Consider the following 20,866-nt stretch of genomic DNA (forward strand, 5'->3'; position numbering starts at 1 on the left):
TATAAACATTAAAATAGGACACTAGCTTAAAGTATTAAATAAATAGATAAAAGTATTTTGACTATATTAATGGAAAGAGAACAAATGTAGATGAAGAGAAATTAAAAATGGTTAAATGTATTAATTAGTGTTTATTTCTTTTTAAAAGTGGAAATGTGATTATTCTAGGATGAAAACATAATTTACAACATAACAATAACAATAACAATAGTAATATTAACTTATTATTAAGTCCTACGAAGTTGCACCGGTGATAGTGATCTCCCAATCGGTAAAAAATGGCAAAGCGGAAGGTGACGCCGGAAACAAATAGTGGAACGCGGCTTAGATCAATTTCCCGAGGTGGCCAAAAAGTGGGCTCGACAGTAAAGCATATGAATTTTTAAAAATTTTAAGTATATCACAATTTTAATAAATATATAAAATTAAAGATTATTAAAAAAGAGTGAAATAAAAATAAAATAAAGTGACAACACCATAAATAATTAAAGGTCTAATTTGGTCTGTGGTGCGACATCTCTAACAAAATGAAATTGACTCATTTCACTGTTTACAGTTTCGTTCCTGAAAAGTTTTGAAACATTGAAAGCGCCATTTGCTCTCTTCCCTCCCATAAATACCACCAAGAAACAGAGGATTAATCCCACATTTGCATGGCGTTAACGTGCACCACCGAATCCGCCACCGCCGCCGCCTGCAGAGGGCGGCGGAGGCTCCACCTCCACTGCAAGCACCGCCACAGAAAGCCCGTCTGCTTCTTCTACGCCGGAATATTCCACAAAAGATACCTTCTTTTCTTGACAATTCTCTACATTACTGGTCTGATCACCTGCGCCGGCCCCCTGCTCAGCCTCCTGCAGCCTCCGCCGCCGCCGCCGCCGGGAGCACTCTACCGCAGCCAGGAGCTTTTCCTCAAGCTCTGGCCGGAGATTCAGTCGGATAATTCCTCCGCCGTTGAGGTCTTTCAATGTTAATCTTGCTCTGATTTAATTTCAAGATTCGATTTTTAAATGTGTGTACTTGGTTTGGTGCAAACTTCCTTTTCCTACTTTTTTTGATAGTTACTGTGGAATTGCTTTTTCACTTTATGATAAAGTAAAGCACATTTGAGTTAAGGAGAGAGTTTCTTGAGAGTTCAATTCAAGGGTTTGCTGGAAAAGATTTGATTTTTTTTATTTGTTCATTTTTTTTTACCATTGTTTCTTGAGTCCCCTGTTTGAATTTTTTAAACATTTCTTTGCTTAACTTATTTGGTTAAGGTGGACAACCTAAATTCTGGGGATTTGGAAACATATTGGGAAATGGCAATAGTTCATGCGGCATGTATAAGTTTTGAAGTTGGAATTTGTGAGCATGTTATTGGGATTGTTGAGGTGATTTTATAATGAACAAGTCAAATAGACCACTTTGTTTTGTTTCTCTTTGTTACTCAAGCCATTTAGTTGAGGATTTACCACTGTATCGTCAAGCAAAATGTCGGTTTTCTAGGCGTTGCATTCGAATTCCTTGAAGTGGATTTGCACATCTTGTTAGTAGTTAATTGAGAGATTTATTTGATGCAGTTGGATAATCTATGGAGGTATAGAAGAAAGCTGAAAGAGCAAAAGCTTTGTCAAAATGGTTATGCTTATCAGCAACCAGGTATGTATTTCTATCTACCTAGAATGATATTGGGAGATGGATTTAATGTTTTTCGCTTATTTGACATCTCGTTTTTCTGTTTCATTCCATCAGTCTCCCCTGGGATTCAGCGCTATCTGGTGATAGAGGCTAATGGTGGCCTTAACCAACAGCGCTCATCGGTATGGAAATTAGGCTCATTCACATAATCTTGAATCTGATTGTTATGTCTGATTACTGATTAGGCTTCCTGAATGTTGCTCATTCTCTAACCAACCTCACTATGAACATAGATAGATAACCAATTCTTGTTGAACTTGCATTGATATACACCCTATCGCTGCCTCTCATGAAAGACGTTTTTTTTATGCATTGCTGGTCACTTTTGTTAGTAGTCTTAGCTATTACATATTTACATTGTTGCATCTACAGATTTGCAATGCGGTGGCTGTTGCTAGAATGCTCAATGCTACTCTTGTGATCCCACACTTTGATGTTCATAAAGTCTGGAAAGATCCAAGGTAACTTCCATGTTCTTAACACCACATCTTCTTTCAAAAAAAAGAAAGGAAAAAATCACATTTGAGTGAGTTATGTAAAGAACAACGTGATATACGTTGCTGCTAAATGAGCATCGTCTCAGTACTGACTGTACAATTTATCTCTCTCATTTTGTACTTTTACAGTAAGTTTGCTGATATTTATGATGAGGATCATTTCATATCCTCCCTAAAAGATTACATTATGGTGGTTCGTAACCTACCAGACGAATTAATGGAAAGCTACAATTCTAGCATCAGTGCCATCCCAAGCATTAAAGTCCCAGCTTGGGCGCCTGCTCGTTATTACATGAATGAGGTTTATCCCGTCTTGCAAGACACAGGGTACATGGCACTAAATCTTGTCTCCTTCGAAAATTGGCATGAAAAATATGGAATATGTTTAATCTTAGGATGAACTTTTGTTATGCTGCATTTGTATTCACCTCATGCTATCTCCTTGTGAAGGGTCATCCGAATCTCCCCTTTCGCTAACAGATTGTCGACTAGCATTCCACCACAAATTCAGCATATAAGATGTCTAGCAAACTATAAAGCCCTGAGGTTCTCATCAACCATAACGGATCTTGCAAAAACGATTGCCAATCGAATGACTAATAAGAGCATGAGTTATGGAGGGAAGTACGTTTCAGTTCATATCCGATTTGAAGAGGTAAACTTTTTTCCACTCGGATTAACCTATGTTAAAAATGTCTTAAGCCTGACCACTTCAACTGGCCTTCAAAGTAGGACATGGTGGCTTTCTCATGCTGTGTGTACGATGAAGGAGAAACAGAGAAATCAGAAATGGAGGCAGCGCGTAAAAGGGGTTGGGGGAAAAAGTTCGCTCTCAAAAATCAGATTTCTGAGGCTGGTCTAAACCGCGTAAATGGAAAGTGCCCAATGACACCAGTGGAGGTTGGTTTCGCTTCCAAATTCTGTTTCTGATCTTTTCTTTCTTAGACAAATGAGTAGAAAAGATCGTTACATTTAAATGATACAAGCCTTCACAACCATGTTGTCAGCATAGGTTGGTTTGATGTTGAGAGGCATGGGATTTTCAAAAAACACTCCCATTTATCTGGCATCCGGAAGAATATACAAGGAGGATACATACTTAGAGCCTCTTCGAAAGATGTTTCCACTTCTCGAGACTAAGTGGTCACTTGCTACTGCTGATGAACTTGCTTCAGTAAAGGTAAAAACATCAAACTTTTTTCCAAAAATCTTTGCTTGATTGAGTGTAATTGCAAAGATTCGCCTCGTATTGTAGGGCTATTCTTCGAGGCTTGCTGCTGTGGACTATATGTTATGCTTGTATAGTGAGGTTTTTGTGACCACTCAAGGTGGAAACTTTCCTAATTTTCTGATGGGCCAAAGAAGATTCATTTACAACGGACACGCCAAGACCATCATGCCCGACAAGACCAAGCTCGTAGTCCTATTACAGAACACGACTACTAGGTAATATTGATCCACATAGAACTCTTTTTATTGTAATGATAAATCCATGGACTAAACAGATACTTGGCTTGCAGTTGGGAAGGTTTCAAGGATGAAATGGATACGATGCTAGCAGAAAGTGATCGGAGGAGCATAATGGTGCCAAGAGCTAAAAAGTCGACAAGAAAGGGCTCGATATACTCAAATCCTTTGCCTGAATGCAGGTGCCTATGGGAATCACAAAACTCTACCACAAACTCAGATTTCTTCTTGTGAGATGCATATACAAAGGTTGATGCTTTATATGTTTCTTTCGCTCTAACATCGCTTCGACTTTACAAGAAAAGGAGGAGTGATCTTGCAGAGGGTGAGTGAATGCTTAAGGTTAGAGGTTGAAGGAAAAATTGTAGGAGGTGTAGACATGATCCAAAGCAAAGGTTTTGGATTATTATTGTTTAGGATGCTTGTGGAGTTGGATTTATTTGTGTATGTCTCTAGTGATTGTGAGTACATATTAGTCTTATTTGCCGAGGCCGTCTTTATTTTATTCCATAGCTCTGTTACTGGTAAAGAATTGAATCTTATTTGTTTCAATAGGCTGTCTAAAACTTATAATTTGAATTTTCATTTAGTGATGGCCAATGAATATTAAGGACAAAGATAAATTTTGGAGAAAGATATATACAAATGATTAAGAATTAAATTCTGATAAAATTTGGTGTGAGCTCTGCTTAAATATATACTCCTTCCATTGCTTTATTCCACTTATTTTTCATTATATTTTTTAAAACTCGTGTCATAACTAAATAGGACTCCTATTCTGGGACGAAGAGAGTAGTATAACACTCGTGCTATACACAGTCCATTAATTTAAATTTTAAAAATTAAACAAATACTCCCCCCGTCCCACAAAGATTGTCCCATTTTTCATTTTGGTTCGTCCCACAAAGTTTGTCTCATTTCACTTTTTTACCATTTTTGGTAGTGGATCCCATATTCCACTAACTCATTCCTACTCACATTTTATTATAAAACTAATATATAAAAATAGGACCTACATTCCGCTAACCTTTTCAACTCACTTTTCATTACATTTCTTAAAACCCGTGTCTGGTCAAAGTGGGACAATCTTTGTGGGACGGATGAAGTAATATAATATAGATATACTCCTTTCGTCCTATAGAAATAGGCCATATTTCTTTTTTCGTCTGTCCTATAGAAATAGTTTATAACAACCTTGATCTCCTTCTCTTTTACTTTATCATTCACGTGTCCCACCATCCACTACATAATTTTAACTAATTTTTCTCCATATCCGTTTATGGCAGAGTTGACCTCATTCTTGTGCTTGACCTTGATTTTGGTTTGTGTCTTGATCTTGGGATCCCTCTTTTGGTTGGTTAAGTGCTTTCTGTGTTACTCCTTCCGTCCCAGCTCAGATGACAAACTTTCTTTTTTTAATTTGTCTCAAATATGATGACACATTTCTATTTTTGGTTCAATTTATACATCCAATCACTTTTACTTACTTCAATTAAAATATTCAAATCTTTTTCTCTCTTCATTTAATACTTACACTCACCTTTTATTTCTCCAATTAAACACATTAATCAACAACTCCTAAAATTATGTGCTGACTAAAAAATGTGTCATCTTAGCTAAGGCGGAGGGAGTAGTTTTTTTTTTTTTTTTTTTTTTTTTTTTTTTTTTTTTTTTTTTTTTTTTTTTAATTTCTTCTCTTGTTAGATTTTGGGCTTGGTGTTTACGTGTTTGCTCTTTTGGTTAGGTTCTTGGTTAGTTTTTCCCGGGCTGTTTCTTGTGCTTTTTTGTTGGGCCATTTAACTACAGGACTTTATCTCGCCAAAGCTGGATGCTCGAGCATTTGTTGTTTCACAAAAAATAAAAAAATAAAGAAGTCCACGAAGACTCGTATAAAATAATGTGTTGTGAACTTGTGAGTGATAAAGTAATTCAAATTTAGGTGACAAAAATTCCACAACTGGCCTGCAAAGTGAATACAACCTAATTAAAAGAAGTCCACGAAGACTCTAATAAATAATACTCCCTCCGTCCAGCAATAGAAGTCCCATTTCTCCAAGGCACGGGTTTTAAGAAAGTTTTGAAGTGTGTAATAAATGGTGTGTGATAGTAGAATTTGGGACCCACCACAATTGTATTAACATTTTTTCTTCCATGCATGTTTATTGCTAATAGATGAAGCTGCCAAATTTGAATAAGTGGCAGAAATTTAAGAAGCTGCCAAAACATAAAAAAATTTCCAAAATTTAAGAATCTGCCGTAATTTTTTGGTTGAATCACTGCTGGATTTTCAATGGCATCAATAAGTGCTGGAGTTTCAATGGCATTAATAAAAATGACCAAATTTTGTGTCTTGTTTTCAATTTATTCACAGACATAAATTAAAAAATGGATTTAAAAATTACACTCAACATAATCAGAATCCCTTCAAATCCTAATTCATCACAGTAACTTCAATTCTGTTCAAAATACAAATTCCAAATTTGCTCAAAATATAAAGGGGGAAATGAAAATTTCAAATTTCCCTCTACAAAATGTTTGAGGAAAATTTGAACTCCAAAAAGTACACCTCCAAATCTACTATAAATACATCACCTACCATCATTTAAGACATCTCTTACCAACCTCAAATCTGAAAAAATCTCCCAAAAAAAAACTCCCAACATTTATGTAGATTTAAATCCCTCAGAAAAAATTCATCATAGGGATGGATAATGGGCAGAGGCAAACCAAACACTTGAACAGCAGTATGAAGAACAATATGGTGCAGTTTCTACTCAAGCACAGCCATGATGGAGTGCTTGCAAGAGGGGCTGTAATGGAGGTAGCAGAGACATTTGAAGTCAGTAGGAAGACAGTGTATCGGCTATGGAAGGCAGCCAAGGAGCAGATGCAACGGGGAGAACCTGCAATCATGGAAGGAAAGATCAAAGGCTACCATCATGCTGACAAATTAGAACTTGATGAAGAAAAGGTTAGACACTTATCTGTTCTTGAGAGAGCTTCACTGCGAAAAATGGCTGCAAAATTGAATGTGAGCAAGGGCACAGTAGGTCAGTGGGTAAAGGAAGGTAAACTAAGGCCACATACAAATGCAATCAAACCTTCCCTCACCAATATCAATAAGCTAGCAAGAGTTAGATGGAGTCTTAGTCAACTTCAGCCACAAATTACTCAAGGTAGAGTTCAATATCAAAGCATGCACAATGTAGTGCATATAGATGAAAAATGGTTCTATATGACCAAGGCATCAGACAGGTACTACCTCTTGCCGGATGAGGATGAGCCATATAGGTCATGCAAATCCAAGAGATACATCACCAAAGTCATGTTTATGTGTGCTGTTAGTAGACCACATTTTGGTATGGATGGGCAGGCAACTTATGATGGTAAGGTGGGAATATTTCCCTTCACTGAAGTACTGCCAGCACAGAGGAAATCAAAGAACAGGCCCAGAGGGACCATGGAAACCAAGGCAATCCATTCAGTCACAAAGGAAGTGATGAGGGACTGCCTTATCAACAAGGTATTCTACTTTTTTCCATTCTATCAGATCTTAAAAACTCAATAAAGATCATCATTTAGCTATGTTATTGTTCTTCATGCCAGATCATACCTGCAATTAAGGCCAAGTGGCCTGTTTGGGCAAGTAAGGACATTTACATTCAGCAAGATAATGCAACCCCACACATAACAGCCATGGATCCAGATTTTCAAGCTGCTGCCAATTCAGATGGATTTAAAATCCAACTGATTTGTCAACCAGCTAATTCCCCTGACACTAATATCTTAGACTTGGGCTTTTTTAGAGCAATTCAGTCACTGCAGTATGAGAAACCATGCAAGACTGTGGATGAACTTGTGGGGAATGTGTGTAGCTCTTTTGCAGAGCTTTCACCACAAACTCTCAACAGAGTTTTCCTAAGCTTGCAGGCTTGCCTCACTGAAATCCTATTGTGCAGAGGTGGAAATGGCTACAAAGTTCCACACATCAACAAGGATAGGCTACAAAGAACTGTGGGACTGCCCAATGTGCTTGAAGTGGAGGAGGATGTTGTGAGAGATGTGCTACACTACTTACAAATGCCAGAGAACAATGATGGGTCAATGTATGATATTGGCCCTCTGTCAAATGCATTTGGCTTCTAAGTAAGCCAAAGTGAAGTTTATGGAATAGGGTAGTCTGATTTTTTTGGTGTGTTGGTCAGCCCCTATTATTTTTTGGGTTAGGGTCTGCTGTTTTTGTTTTTTTTGGTGTATAGACATAGTGCAAACCTAATGTAATGCACATATTCAGGATGATGATATAAGACCCTCAGAAAAATTTCATCATAGGGCAGCAAGAAAAGCCTCCAAACCTACTCAAGGGGTGGCTTTTACACATAATATAATCACCACATACAAACCCCATCATCACAGCAACAACCAACAACATATTCCACCAAGTATAGCACCAATTCACCATCACAAAAGCACCTCAGCAAATTTTCATCATAGGGCAGCAAAAAAAACCTCCAAACCTACTTAAGGGGTGACTTTTACACATAATAGAATCAACACATACAAACCCCATCATCACAGCAACCACCAACAACATATTCCACCAAGTATAGCACCAAATCACCATCACAAAAGCACCTCAGCAAATTTTCATCATAGGGCAGCAAGAAAAGCCTCCAAACCTACTCAAGGGGTGGCTTTTACACATAATATAATCAACACATACAAACCCCATCATCACAGCAACCACCAACAACATATTCCACCAAGTATAGCACCAAATCACTATCACAAAAGCACCTCAGCAAATTTTCATCATAGGACAGCAAGAAAAGCCTCCAAACCTACTCAAGGGGTGGCTTTTACACATAATATAATCAACACATACAAACCCCATCATCACAGCAACCACCAACAACATATTCCACCAAGTATAGCACCAAATCACCATCACAAAAGCACCTTAGCAAATTTTCATCATAGGCAGCAAGAAAAGCCTCCAAACCTACTCAAGGGGTGGCTTTTACACATAATATAATCAACACATACAAAACCCATCATCACAGCAACCACCAACAACATATTCCACCAAGTATAGCACCAATTCACCATCACAAAAGCACCTCAGCAAATTTTCATCATAGGGCAGCAAAAAAAACCTCCAAACCTACTTAAGGGGTGGCTTTTACACATAATATAATCAACACATACAAACCCCATCATCACAGCAACAACCAACAACATATTCCACCAAGTATAGCACCAATTCACCATCACAAAAGCACCTCAGCAAATTTTCATCATATGGCAGCAAAAAAAGCCTCTCAGGGGGTAACTTTTACACATAATATAAACACCACAATTGGATTAATCTGCCAAACATCAAAAATTTCATCATATAGCAGTAGATTGAGCCTCCTAACCCAAATTGGGGGTGGCTTAAACAAAATACAATCACCACAGAACCTCCTAATGCACAAATTCCAGCAACCAACAACAGATTCCATCAATATAATCAGTCAAACATTACTAATTTCAGCATATATGGCAAGATTAAACCTCCTAACCCAAAAAGGGGTGGCTAAATCAACATAACAAAATAAGCCTATGGAAACCCCTAAATATAGACCAAGCCAGAATCTCCAAACCCTAGATAAGGGGGTGATTCTTACACAACTCACAATATTAGAGGAGATCTTTCATGCCGGGCAAGAGAATCAGGAGGATCTCCTTGAACCACTCCTCTTCCTCAACAGGACGCCTCCGCCTCTTCACCCGTGGAGTTTCAGGTACGACGGTGGACTCAGGACTCTCAAATCCCGGCGTATCCGGGACAATAAGCTCTGAATCGAGCATGGTCTCCGGCGTATCAGGGACGATAAGCTCCGAATCGAGCATAGCTTCCAGATCTGGGGTTTCAAGGAACATATAGGATTGAGAATCGGTCCAGGGAGGGACTTCCACCATCGGAGTGTCAGGAACTATGGTGGACATCGAATCGACCGAATCTAACCCATAGATGGGGGATAGGGTTTCAGACGGTAAAGCATCCATTTACGCTAGAGTGGGGAAGAGGAGGAGGAGGCGGCGATATGAGGAGGAAGAGGAGGCGGCTTATTTAGGGTTTCCACAGAGATGAGAGTGAGAGACCGAGAGAGAGAGAGAGTTTTGGTTGGTGAATTTGAATGAGAGAGAGTGAGGCTGACAAATTAATTCTGGGGGGGGGGGTTTGTTTTGTAATGGCAATATAGTTAATTATTGAGAAGGGGGAGGGTAATTATATTGTCCAAATATGGTAAGTAGAACCGGGACTCCTATTGCCGGATGGACAAAAACGGAAAAACAGGACTTCTATTGCTGGACGGAGGGAGTAGTAATGAAGAGGACTCTGGTAGATGCGAATCACTAAAATGTATTCCCTCCGTCCCACTTAAATGCAACATTTGAGAATCGGCACGGGATTTTATGTAGTGTTGTTTTGTGAGTTAAAGAAGAGAGAGGAAAGTAAGAGAGATGAAAAAGTAGAGATAGAGTTGTTTCCATTTTAAGAAACGTTTCATTTTTAATGGGACAGCTAAAAAAAGGAAAACGTTTCATTTTTAATGGGACAGAGAGAGTATTATATTGATTTTATAATTATTCGTCAACTAAATTTTTTTATTTTAGAAGGTTATATTAATTGCTATAATGACATTAAATAGACATGTCTAGAAATTCCAACCATCATGCAAAAATTCCAACAATCATGAAAAATTCCAGCAAATCATGAAAAAATTCCAACAATCATGAAAATATTCCAACAAATCTAGAATCATATGCTCAAATAATTTAAGCTGTTGGAAATTTTGAATAAGTCCGTTACTATAACTTGAAAATAGTAATTTATTAACAGGTGTCTAAACCGTATAAAGCTTAGTTCCTCGTTATTGTGTCAATATTTTTGTTTTGTCATAGAGATTTAAGAAATAAATGTTTAACGTGTCAAGTGAATTGGAAAATAAAATACTACTCCCTCCGTCCCGCTTAAGATGACACGTTTTTCTTTTTAGTTTGTCTCAACTAAGATGACACATTCCTTTTTTGGTAACTTTCTCTCTCCAATTAATACACAACTACTTTTTCTCACTCCTATTAAAATATCCATCTTTCTTTATCTCTCTACTTTAATACTTACATCCACCTTCTCTCTCTCCAATTAAACACTTTAACCAATAACTCCTAAAACCCCGTGCCGGCTAAGCAATGTGTCATCTTAGCTGGGACGGAGGGAGTAGCAGATAGAATAAAGTAAATAATACTTCATTCGTCCCATAAAAATATATGCACTTTCTCTTTTAGTCAATTCCATAAAAATATGGACATTTCCATTCATGAAAAGTTATCTCCAAATCATTACTCATCTAGATCAATTTATTTATAACTTATACCATTATGACTTACTATTACAACTCATTAAACACTTATAATAATGTGAGTCTAACTATCCACTAATACTACTTTAATTACTCTTCTCCTCTCTGTCTTATTTTACCAATTTTATAATAATTTTCGCACTATTTCAAATGCTCATATTTTTCGGTACGAAGGGAGTATTAAGAGAGAATAAAGTACTCCATTGGTCCCGCTATAGCTGAGTCGTATTCCTTTTTGGGTTGTCTCACTGTAATTTAGTCACTTTCTATTTTAGCAAAAAAGAAACACTTTTCTTCTCTCTTACTTTATTATCTCTTGATCTCTTTATTCTTTATTTACTTAACTCATTTAACACAATTTTTCTTAATATTCCCGTGTCGAAAATAAATGCATCTACTAAAAAGAGACAAAAGGAGTATACATTGTGAGTTTTATTTTTAAAAAAAATAAAAATTACTCAATTATCATTAAATTTTCTAAAATAAAAAAATTGACTCTAACATAGAGAATATTCTGTTTATGATTGTTACTACATATTATAGCAATAATGGAGTAGCTCTATTTTTTATATATACTGTAGTTTGCATTATTTCAAATAAAATAGAGGTGTGACAACGGAGAGAATATTATTATTTGTTGACATACTCCCTTCGTCTCTACCTAAGTGACGTATTTTTCATTTTAGGATGTCTCACTCTAAATGACACATTTCTAAAAGTAAATATATCACTCTCTATTTATTTTCTCTTTCTTATTTTATTCTCTTCACTTAACTCACAAAATAACATTATATAAAATTTTGTGTTGAAAAGCAAATGCTCCATTTAAAACTACAAGTATAATTGCAATAATTGAGTAGCTCTACTTTTTGTTAATGTATTATAGTTTGCACTACTTTTATTAAAAAATAGAAGTGTGACAAGGTTGACCGTTCGTATGCAAATAATTGCTACTTCCTCCGTTTCATAGTAGTTGATGCATTTCTTTTCGACATGGAGATTAAGAAAAAGTTGTGTTGGGTGAGTTAAGTAAATGAATAATAAAGTATGAAATGAAAAAGATAAATAGATGTAGAGAGAATAAAGTAAGAGGGAGCAAAGTAGGTGTGAAAAAATGTGTTGACTTTTACCAAAAAAGAAAATGACTCTACTACTATGGAACGTACCAAAATGACAAAATAACTCTACTACTATAGTACGGAGGGAGTATGATGCAGGGAATCTACTTTTTGACCAAGACTCGTAAGTCAAGTGGAGCCCAGTATATTAATTTTGTGAGAGTGCAGCCAGTGAATATATAACGAACGCAAACCATCACACAAATGAAAACAAATAGCAATGGAGACTGCTATAGTATTCTTCCTTCTTTCAATCTTGTTATTAAATAACTTCACCCTCTCCTCAAATTCTATCATCACAGATAAAAATGCACTCATTTCCTTCAAAAACTCCGTCACTTCCGACCCTTATGCTATCTTGAGCACCAATTGGTCCCAAAACACTTCAGTTTGTAATTGGATTGGTGTGTCGTGCAGCCTCAAACACCCCCGTGTCACTGCCCTCAATCTCTCTGGCTATGGCCTTGCTGGAACTATCGCTCCACATCTCAGAAACCTAACGTTTCTCAGATACTTGGACATCAGTTCCAACAGTTTCACGGGGATCTTACCCTTTGAGCTATCTAAACTGCGTCGTTTGAAGGTGATAAATGCGGGAACGAATTCTTTCACCGGAGAACTACCAACATGGTTAGGCAGTCTACCTCAATTAGAACAACTCTATCTGGATAACAATATTTACTTAGGTACGATTCCTACATCTTTGTTTAACAATTCCAAGCTCCTGTTACAAATATTAAGCTTGGATGACAATCAGTTAAGTGGGTCCATACCACATGGTATTTTCAATGTGTCTTCCCTTCGAGAAATTAGAATTAGAAATAATAGTCTATCAGGTCACCTCCCAAGTGATATATGTAACAATATGACCATTATCAAAATATTGTCACTCTCATATAACCGACTTGAAGGGCAGATTCCGCCAAATATATGGAAATGCACACGGCTTGAGATAGTGTCATTATCCTACAACAATTTCACTGGCAACATCCCACGTGAAATTGGGAGACTAAGAATGCTCACAGTATTGTACATGGGGTATGTTAATGGTTATCGAGGTATCAATTTCTTCTCACTTATTCAAAATTGATAATCATATATACATACAACAAAAGCTTCTCTACGAATGATTATTAATACAAGGTTTCTCGTTATGTTTATTTCATAATTTTAGGTGGAATTCCAGCTGAAATAGGAAATCTTTCAAGACTAGAGATATTAGATATTGATAGAGCTTCTCTAACCGGAGATATTCCATCTTCAATCTTCAACATGTCTTCTTTAACATCCTTGAGCTTATCCGATAATAGTTTGTCTGGAAGTATCCCAACTTTCCACAATCTACCAAAGCTTGAGGAGTTATATCTTGATAATAACAAGTTCAAAGGTATGTATAGTATCGCAAATGTATTTCTTATCTACATACGTCAATTAGATTTTGATATACGATAATGATTTTCTTGGCATAAATTTCTTCTAATTCCAATATATGATTTTGTTATTATGATTAAAAAAAATACTCTCTTAGCATGTAAAATTGATCATTATTTACTCACCACGAAAGCTTTCTCTATGTATATGAAAATATGTTATTATTTATACAAGGATCTCATTATGTTCCTTTTGTAATTTCAGGAGGAATTCCAGCAGAGATAGGAAATCTTTCAAAACTAGAGGAATTAAGCATAAAAAATGTTTCTTTATATGGAGATATTCCATCTTCAATCTTCAACATGTCTTCCTTGATATACTTGGATTTATCTGACAATAATTTGTTAGGAAATATTTCAACTTTCTACAATCTACCGAAGCTTGAGGAGTTATATCTTTATAATAACAAGTTGACAGGTATGTATATCAAATCCTATAATATACTTTCTCTGTCTATATAATTAATTGATATAACTTTTTTTATCTGTCCACAATTAATTGATACTTTTACTTTATATTACTTTTGATTAACATTATATTCCACTAATTCACTCCATTCATATAAGTACAGATTAATACTCCATGAAGATCCATATTTCATTACATTTTTCAGAATCCTAGCCAAGTCAACTAATGCAAATTAATCATATACGGAGGGAGTATGTCACAGATGTATTATCAACGCATATCTATTAGAATTTAAATACTTCTCCTCCATCTCACTCTAAGTGACACTCCCTCCATCTCACTCTAAATGACATATTTTTGTTTTTGAGATGTCCCACTCTAAAAGACACATTTCTTAGAATAGAAATACACTCTCTTACTTTATTTTCTTTATACCTAACTCACAAAACAACACTACATAAAATTCCGTATCAAATAAGAAATGTTCCACTTAGAGTGGGACTGAGGAAATAAAACTAATAGAGAAATATATAAAAATGGAAATGTGGGATTTTTTCGGTAGTAATTTCAAATTTTCTCTGTATATATTGCTATCTTTTCGTGAAACATCTTTACAAAAAAAAGGCACTAATATTTTAGGTAAAACGCTTTTAGGTTGGGCTTTAAATGACATGTGCAATGGTATGCCCTACATCAATCAACTTGATCTCTCTAAGAACCTACTTGAAGGGAATATTCCATCAAATATATGGAAATGTAAACATCTTGATAGCTTGGTGCTTAGTTTCAACACTTTTAGTGGCAACGTCCCTCGTGCAATTGGAAATATGAGCATGCTTAGAGAATTGTACTTGGGGTACAATTATTTCACAGGTACACCATACATTATTTTATTCCTTCGTTTATGATTTCATCACATTATTCGAATGAAGTTCAACTTGAAGTTGGATGCTTACATTATTTTATTCCTTCGTTTATGATTTCATCACATTATTCGAATGAAGTTCAACTTGAAGTTGGATGCTTAATGAGATTCCTTACATGGTCTTTTCCTAATCAACAACTAAATTCTTTGCATTAACATTTTTTTATGATAAAAAAATTTCTTCAACAAATACATCTAACTAAGAAAATTATTTCTAATTCTTAATACATTTACCGAATATATAAATTTGATACATAGTACTATAATATTTAGTGTTAATAGAATTTAAATACAAACTAAAGTCCATAATTGACCTTTTACATTTGTCCAAAAAAAACATTTTGGTCTTAGGTTGATACTTTTTTGTCCTAAATAATACTATTAACTGGTTCATATTTAACAGTTTCGTCAAACATTAACAGACTACCACGTTTTGACCTAATTGATGAGTTAAATATAGGCTAAATCATAGTATTATTTAGGAACAAAAGCTAATGAACTTAAAATGCGTAAGAACAAATAGGTTTTTATTCAAATGTACGTGACTAATTTTGGAGTTTAAAACATGGTTGAAAATTAATTTATACGGAATCATTAAATATGTACTAAAACATATATACTCCCTCTGTCCCAAAGAGTATGAACAATGAGTTTGACACGGATTTTAATAAATAAGAGGAAAAGTAAGGGAGAGAGAGAGAAGGGGAGTGAAAATAATGTTAGTGGAGAGTGAGGTCTACATTATTGTAATGGTATAAGTTGTTAATGGTAATAGTATAAATTGTAAATAAAATGATGTATATGGGTAATTTGAGGTTTGACTTTTTCAAAATTAGAAAGTTCATATTTTTTTGGAACGGACAAAAAAGGAAATAGTTTATACACTTTGGGGACAGAGGGAGTATTGTTTTGGATCAAAAAGTAACACACTATATAGAACCAAAATGTTGTTAAGCTAATGTATAAGACCAATTTTACACTTTAGTCTTATAAATAATCAATGTTACTACCTCATTTATGTCGATATACATGGCAGGTGAAGTACCACAAAATATTGGCAATCTACCAATACTCGAGGTGTTGGATGTGTTCAACAATTCCTTATATGGTTCCATCCCTTCGTCCATATTCAATATATCGACATTAAAGAAAATACAAGCTGGATACAATGAGTTTTCAGGTACTCTTCCATCAGACTTGGGGAATTCACTTGTCAATCTTGAAATACTTCTTTTGGATGTTAACAAACTTAGTGGCAAAATTCCAACCTCTATTACCAATGTTTCTAAACTTGCCTACTTGTCATTATCTGGCAACTTATTTAGTGGCTTCATACCTGACTTTGGTAATTTGAAACTCCTCCAAGTACTTGGCCTTGCGGCAAATAACTTGAGTGGAGCAGAATTTCCAACTCATGAATTGACATTTTTGTCTTCACTAACTAACTGTCCAAATTTGAAGATCTTGGAAGTATCAGGAAATCCACTAAATGGTTTCCTACCCCCTTCAATTGGAAATCTTTCCCCATCTCTTGAGAGTTTTGTAGCGGTAAACAACAACATCATTGGTGTTATTCCGCGAGAAATAGGAAACTTAAGCACTTTGCTATTACTATATTTGGGTAGTAATGAGCTAAGTGGACTCATTCCACCAACAATTGGTAAAATGAAGCAACTCCAAAGAATTGATCTAAGTGGCAATCTATTGGTAGGGTCTATCCCTAATGATCTTTGTCAAATAAATCATTTAGGTGAGTTGATCCTTCCTGGTAACATGTTTGTTGGTACAATACCTGAATGTTTGGGTGAAGTTAAATCCTTAAGAGTCATCAACTTAGATTCCAACCAATTGAATTCAACCATCCCCACCAAATTATGGAGTCTTACAGACCTTGTGACTTTGAGTTTGTCCTCCAATCACTTGAGCGGTCCATTGTCATTTCACATTGGAAATTTGAAGTTGATCAATTCTTTGGATTTGTCATCTAATCAATTTTCAGGTCATATTACCAGCTTAATTGATCGTTGCGAAACATTAGCTTTTCTCAACTTATCAAAAAATTTTCTTAGCGGATCCATTCCTCAATCCTTGGGAAAGGTTAAAGGTCTGATAGAATTGGATTTGTCTTACAATAATCTGTCAGGATCAATACCCAAGTTCTTAGAAGACCTTCACTTTCTTGAAAGTTTTAATGTATCCAATAACAAATTGGAAGGGAAAATTCCAGAAGAGGGTCGTTTTCGTAACTTCACTGCTCAGTCTTTTTCCCACAACTTAGCTCTTTGTGGTGCTATAAGATTTGAAGTCCCGCCCTGCCCAACATATCGTCATAGATCATGGTTAAAGAAACTCTTGGTGCCATCAGTGATTTTAGCCGTCGTTGTTGTGATTGTTATCCTTGTTCTTATAAGAATGAGTAGAAAGAAAGAAATACCAATCACCACTGATATCTCACCACCAACTGCTGAGTACAGAAGAATTTCTTACACTGAACTTGAACGGGGAACAAGTTCATTTAGTGAAACCAACCTACTTGGAAGAGGTAGTTTTGGTTCTGTATTCGAAGCAACACTATCTGATGGGTTGAAAGTTGCAGTAAAAGTGTTCAACTTGGATCTACAAGGATCAACTAAGAGCTTTGATGCTGAAACTACAATATTGAGCAACATTCGGCATAGAAACTTGGTTCGAGTTATAGGATGTTGTTGTAACATGGAGTTTAAAGCAATTATTCTCACATACATGCCAAATGGAAGCTTGGATAAGTGGTTACATTCTGATATCAATGGTTTGGATCTCATACAAAGATTGAAAATATCAATAGATGTTGCAGTAGCCTTGGAATATCTTCACCACAACCATACTTCCACAGTTGTTCATTGTGATATAAAGCCGGGCAATGTATTGCTTGATCAAGACATGATTGCGCATGTTGCTGATTTTGGTATTTCCAAGCTTTTTGATGGAGGGACAACTATCATCCAAACTCAAACAATGGCGACAATCGGTTATGCAGCACCAGGTGATGCATGATGCTTGTTTTTTAAAGTTATATTTCAGCATATTATAATTTTTTTAACTGATCTTGGCAATGTACTGAATGCATGTTATACAATTAAGAATTTGGAATGGAAGGTATAGTGTCAACAAAAGGGGATGTATTCAGTTTTGGGATACTGCTGCTGGAGATGTTCACTGGAAAAAGGCCAACTGATGATATGTTCAGTGAAGAAGGGAGCATAAAAGAGTGGGTAAGTGAAGCATTAGAGCAAAATACAGCAACTGAATTGGTGGCGCCCGCTCTATTATCACGTGAAGATCAACATTTATCAGCGAAGGAGCAATGTTTCGTATTAATATTTGAATTAGCAATGAAATGTTCGGCTGCCTCAATAGATGAAAGAATCAACATGATTGAAGCAGCCGCAGCTCTGCGCAAAATATATGCTACAATTGTAGCAGCTATAGAAGGACGTCGTCCACGATATGCTTTTCCTGTTAGTATTCACAATAACGCGGCTTGATTATTGTGCATGTTATATGATACGAGCCGACATCCACCACGTCCTCCACCGGCCCTCTCACGCCTCAAGGAAACCAAACCGAACACATATTGGCAGTAATGGGTTATGATGCTTGTGGCACAGCGAACACATATTGTGTAAAATACTATGTCAACAGTTCATGTGGCATGTATAAGTTGTGAAGTTGGAATTTTTGAGCATGTTATATAGTAATAGTGGGATTGTGCATGTAAATTTTATATTGTTGTGCTGGATTCATCAGTGTCAAAAGTAGGACAACATAGAAGTCTGTAACACTCCAACTTTTGCTATCTTTTATTATTCTTGAAAGAGCGTCAAACTTTAAATCGAACACCGTCCATGTTATATTTTGGGAATTTATGGGGTTGTTATCCAAGAACTAAGTACTATTTTATGATTTTGATTTATGAATCAAGAGCTCAAGTATTTTTATGTTTATTTTCAATTACGCGGTCAAAGTGAAGAAAACTTCGATCAAACTAGACGATTAAAGGAGCATTGGATGTTTATGACCGATCAAGAGAATTTTCGAATTTCATTTAGTACAAAGGAATTCAAGTCCAAATAAACAATCAAGTCCACAATGATATAAAATACAAGTATTGGGCTATGCCTATTTTCTCTTGAGCCCAAATTCTTTTATGCTTGGCCCAATAGCTAGAGAATCAGCCACTTGAAGCCCACCTATCCCCCTTCCCACTTCCTGCAGTGAACAAATAAAGACATTTAATACCAAGGAGGACCAGCAAGAATAAAACAAATTTGACAAACCTCCTACCTGTGAAAATATTTTATCAGCTCCAACCTCAACCCCTCTTGCACCGACAGCTTCAGGGTGTCCTACACATCAAACAAAATCAGTTAGGGGACAGCCCCTTGATGTTATGCAGTACTTACCCAAAATGAGCTTGATATGCCTAAAGAAGACTTGAAAAAGGGAGCCAACTCCGAGCTCAAAATAGCTGATCCCCCACCTGCACAAAAATCTGCTCCCAACATACTTAGCAAGAAGCCAAGACAGCAGACTGCTCTCTGCACACACCCCTTTGACCAAATCCCAACAAACATTTGTATCGGCCTCTATATATATGAATACATAGCCAGCCATTTCCATCCTCTCACCACAAATCCATTTCACAATCAGAAGCCAAAGAATAGAGGTTAGGGAGAGAGTTTAACAGTGAGTAAGTTGGAGTCGAGAGTTTGAAGTCAGCAAGGAGAACTCCCCAATCACCACAGTTCCTTTTCTTTCCAAGAGGTAAACACCACCATACCCTTTGCATCAAATAGAACAGTCACAAGAGTAATTTCCAGAACTTAGAACCATAGAAGCATGATCACTTATGAAGTCATGGAAATAACATCAATAGCCAAAGATATGATCTTTATGAGCCAATGCCTAGCCAAACCATAACATTCAGTGAACTAATTTATCTCCAAGATCACAACCTTAAAACACAACAATCAAAAAGTCTCCAACATAGCTACTGCCCAAGTCTCAACAAAATACTTAGTAATGAAAGGAAGTAAAAGAACGTAGCTTTAAGGCCGAGGGGCTTCCTCGGAGACCACCGGCCGAACAGCTCCAGCAGTGGCTGTCCAGCGCAGCAGCAACCGCGGCTCGCGAAGGACGGTGGCGGCGGCTGCTCAGCTCTGGACGGCGGCGAACAGCGCCAAACGCCAGCAAGGAGAGCTGGGCGGGCGTGACCGCCGCATGCACCACTGCACAGCCGACGGCGATCGCGCGAAGTGACGGCGAGGGCAGATATGGAAGAAATTGACGCCGAGTGTCGAAACGCATCGCCGGAGGGAGTACAAGCAGCCGCTGGTGACGGCTGGAGTGACGCCGTGGAAGAGAGGCGACGCCCCCTCCCATATCGGTGAAATCGCTGGAGAATGCGAGAGATGGAAAGAGGTGTCGTTTCTGTCACAGAGAGAGATGGAATGAGTATACGATGCTGACGGAGCTCCGGCGGTCGGCGATTCGTCGGAAAGGAGAAAGAGTGAGAGAGGCAGTGGAGGCGCGCCACTGCTCTCCAGATTCAATTTTGGGATTTCTAATTTTGGGGAAAATGAAGAAAAAGGTGAAATGAGGGAGAAGAGAAGTCACGGTTGAGGAAGGGAGTACAATTGGGCCATTGTATAACTGGGCCAACACATTTTAGTTGAGGATTGGGCCAAGATTGGTAAAGGAAATTAAAATGGACTCTAACAAAATTCTAAGTGGGCTGTTTTTTTTAATTGGAGTTTTGGGCCAGGTTAGGATATTTATGATTGGGCTGGAAACTATGGAATTTTATCTCGAAGTCCGGTTAAATGTGCGATAATTTATTAAGCCCGGAGATGGAAAATAATTAAGTGGAGACGTGAAGGGCCGACCGGCATC

General features: G+C 36.8%; 4 protein-coding genes across 7 annotated transcripts; 3 read left to right on the forward strand and 1 right to left on the reverse strand.

Annotated features, from left to right (window-relative positions):
- The first annotated feature begins 577 nt into the window (after positions 1–577).
- Positions 578–4,196, forward strand: LOC125204478 (O-fucosyltransferase 10-like). Of its 2 annotated transcripts, none has more exons than XM_048103141.1 (10): positions 578–959; positions 1,563–1,641; positions 1,735–1,802; positions 2,053–2,141; positions 2,307–2,504; positions 2,628–2,832; positions 2,910–3,077; positions 3,190–3,357; positions 3,433–3,623; positions 3,698–4,196. In XM_048103141.1, exons 1-10 carry the CDS (start codon positions 654–656, stop codon positions 3,876–3,878), a joined length of 1,653 nt encoding a protein of 550 aa, XP_047959098.1. In that variant the 5' UTR covers positions 578–653; the 3' UTR covers positions 3,879–4,196. The 2 variants fall into 2 exon arrangements, with proteins under 2 accessions (XP_047959098.1, XP_047959099.1); XM_048103142.1 differs by lacking the exon at positions 578–959 and adding an exon at positions 1,137–1,373.
- Positions 4,197–6,348: 2,152 nt separating this feature from the next.
- On the forward strand, positions 6,349–7,790 carry LOC125206616. The gene is made up of 2 exons (XM_048105857.1): positions 6,349–7,167; positions 7,251–7,790. Exons 1-2 carry the CDS (start codon positions 6,349–6,351, stop codon positions 7,788–7,790), a joined length of 1,359 nt encoding a protein of 452 aa, XP_047961814.1.
- Positions 7,791–12,404: 4,614 nt separating this feature from the next.
- On the forward strand, positions 12,405–18,836 carry LOC125205983 (receptor kinase-like protein Xa21). 2 transcript variants are annotated; one of them, XM_048105226.1, is made up of 6 exons: positions 12,405–13,229; positions 13,346–13,558; positions 13,807–14,019; positions 14,665–14,883; positions 15,972–17,957; positions 18,056–18,836. In XM_048105226.1, exons 1-6 carry the CDS (start codon positions 13,037–13,039, stop codon positions 18,457–18,459), a joined length of 3,228 nt encoding a protein of 1,075 aa, XP_047961183.1. In that variant the 5' UTR covers positions 12,405–13,036; the 3' UTR covers positions 18,460–18,836. The 2 variants fall into 2 exon arrangements, with proteins under 2 accessions (XP_047961183.1, XP_047961184.1); XM_048105227.1 differs by having other exon boundaries at positions 12,405–13,209.
- Positions 18,837–18,996: 160 nt separating this feature from the next.
- Positions 18,997–20,574, reverse strand: LOC125205985. Of its 2 annotated transcripts, none has more exons than XM_048105228.1 (3): positions 19,398–20,574; positions 19,259–19,320; positions 18,997–19,183 (listed from the first exon to the last, which is right to left on the reverse strand). In XM_048105228.1, exons 1-3 carry the CDS (start codon positions 19,546–19,548, stop codon positions 19,094–19,096), a joined length of 303 nt encoding a protein of 100 aa, XP_047961185.1. In that variant the 5' UTR covers positions 19,549–20,574; the 3' UTR covers positions 18,997–19,093. The 2 variants fall into 2 exon arrangements, with proteins under 2 accessions (XP_047961185.1, XP_047961186.1); XM_048105229.1 differs by having other exon boundaries at positions 19,455–20,572.
- Between the last annotated feature and the right edge of the window lie 292 nt (positions 20,575–20,866).

The sequence above is a fragment of the Salvia hispanica genome, chromosome 2 (genome assembly GCF_023119035.1).
Source record: "Salvia hispanica cultivar TCC Black 2014 chromosome 2, UniMelb_Shisp_WGS_1.0, whole genome shotgun sequence".
Taxonomy (NCBI): Eukaryota; Viridiplantae; Streptophyta; class Magnoliopsida; order Lamiales; family Lamiaceae; genus Salvia; species Salvia hispanica.

Bases quoted from the DNA above. Each gene is read 5' to 3' on its own strand.
- LOC125204478 (XM_048103141.1), top strand. From the start codon at position 654: ATGGCGTTAACGTGCACCACCGAATCCGCCACCGCCGCCGCCTGCAGA. The intron at 960-1,562 runs GTCTTTCAATGT...TATTTGATGCAG, and splicing joins ATAATTCCTCCGCCGTTGAG to TTGGATAATCTATGGAGGTA. The intron at 3,078-3,189 runs GTTGGTTTCGCT...TTGTCAGCATAG, and splicing joins GCCCAATGACACCAGTGGAG to GTTGGTTTGATGTTGAGAGG.
- LOC125206616 (XM_048105857.1), top strand. From the start codon at position 6,349: ATGGATAATGGGCAGAGGCAAACCAAACACTTGAACAGCAGTATGAAG. The intron at 7,168-7,250 runs GTATTCTACTTT...TCTTCATGCCAG, and splicing joins GGGACTGCCTTATCAACAAG to ATCATACCTGCAATTAAGGC.
- LOC125205983 (XM_048105226.1), top strand. From the start codon at position 13,037: ATGACCATTATCAAAATATTGTCACTCTCATATAACCGACTTGAAGGG. The intron at 13,230-13,345 runs GTATCAATTTCT...TCATAATTTTAG, and splicing joins GTATGTTAATGGTTATCGAG to GTGGAATTCCAGCTGAAATA. The intron at 13,559-13,806 runs GTATGTATAGTA...TTGTAATTTCAG, and splicing joins TGATAATAACAAGTTCAAAG to GAGGAATTCCAGCAGAGATA.
- LOC125205985 (XM_048105228.1), bottom strand. From the start codon at position 19,548: ATGTTTGTTGGGATTTGGTCAAAGGGGTGTGTGCAGAGAGCAGTCTGC. The intron at 19,321-19,397 runs GCATATCAAGCT...TTTGATGTGTAG, and splicing joins CTTTTTCAAGTCTTCTTTAG to GACACCCTGAAGCTGTCGGT. The intron at 19,184-19,258 runs GTAGGAGGTTTG...TGTTCACTGCAG, and splicing joins CTGATAAAATATTTTCACAG to GAAGTGGGAAGGGGGATAGG.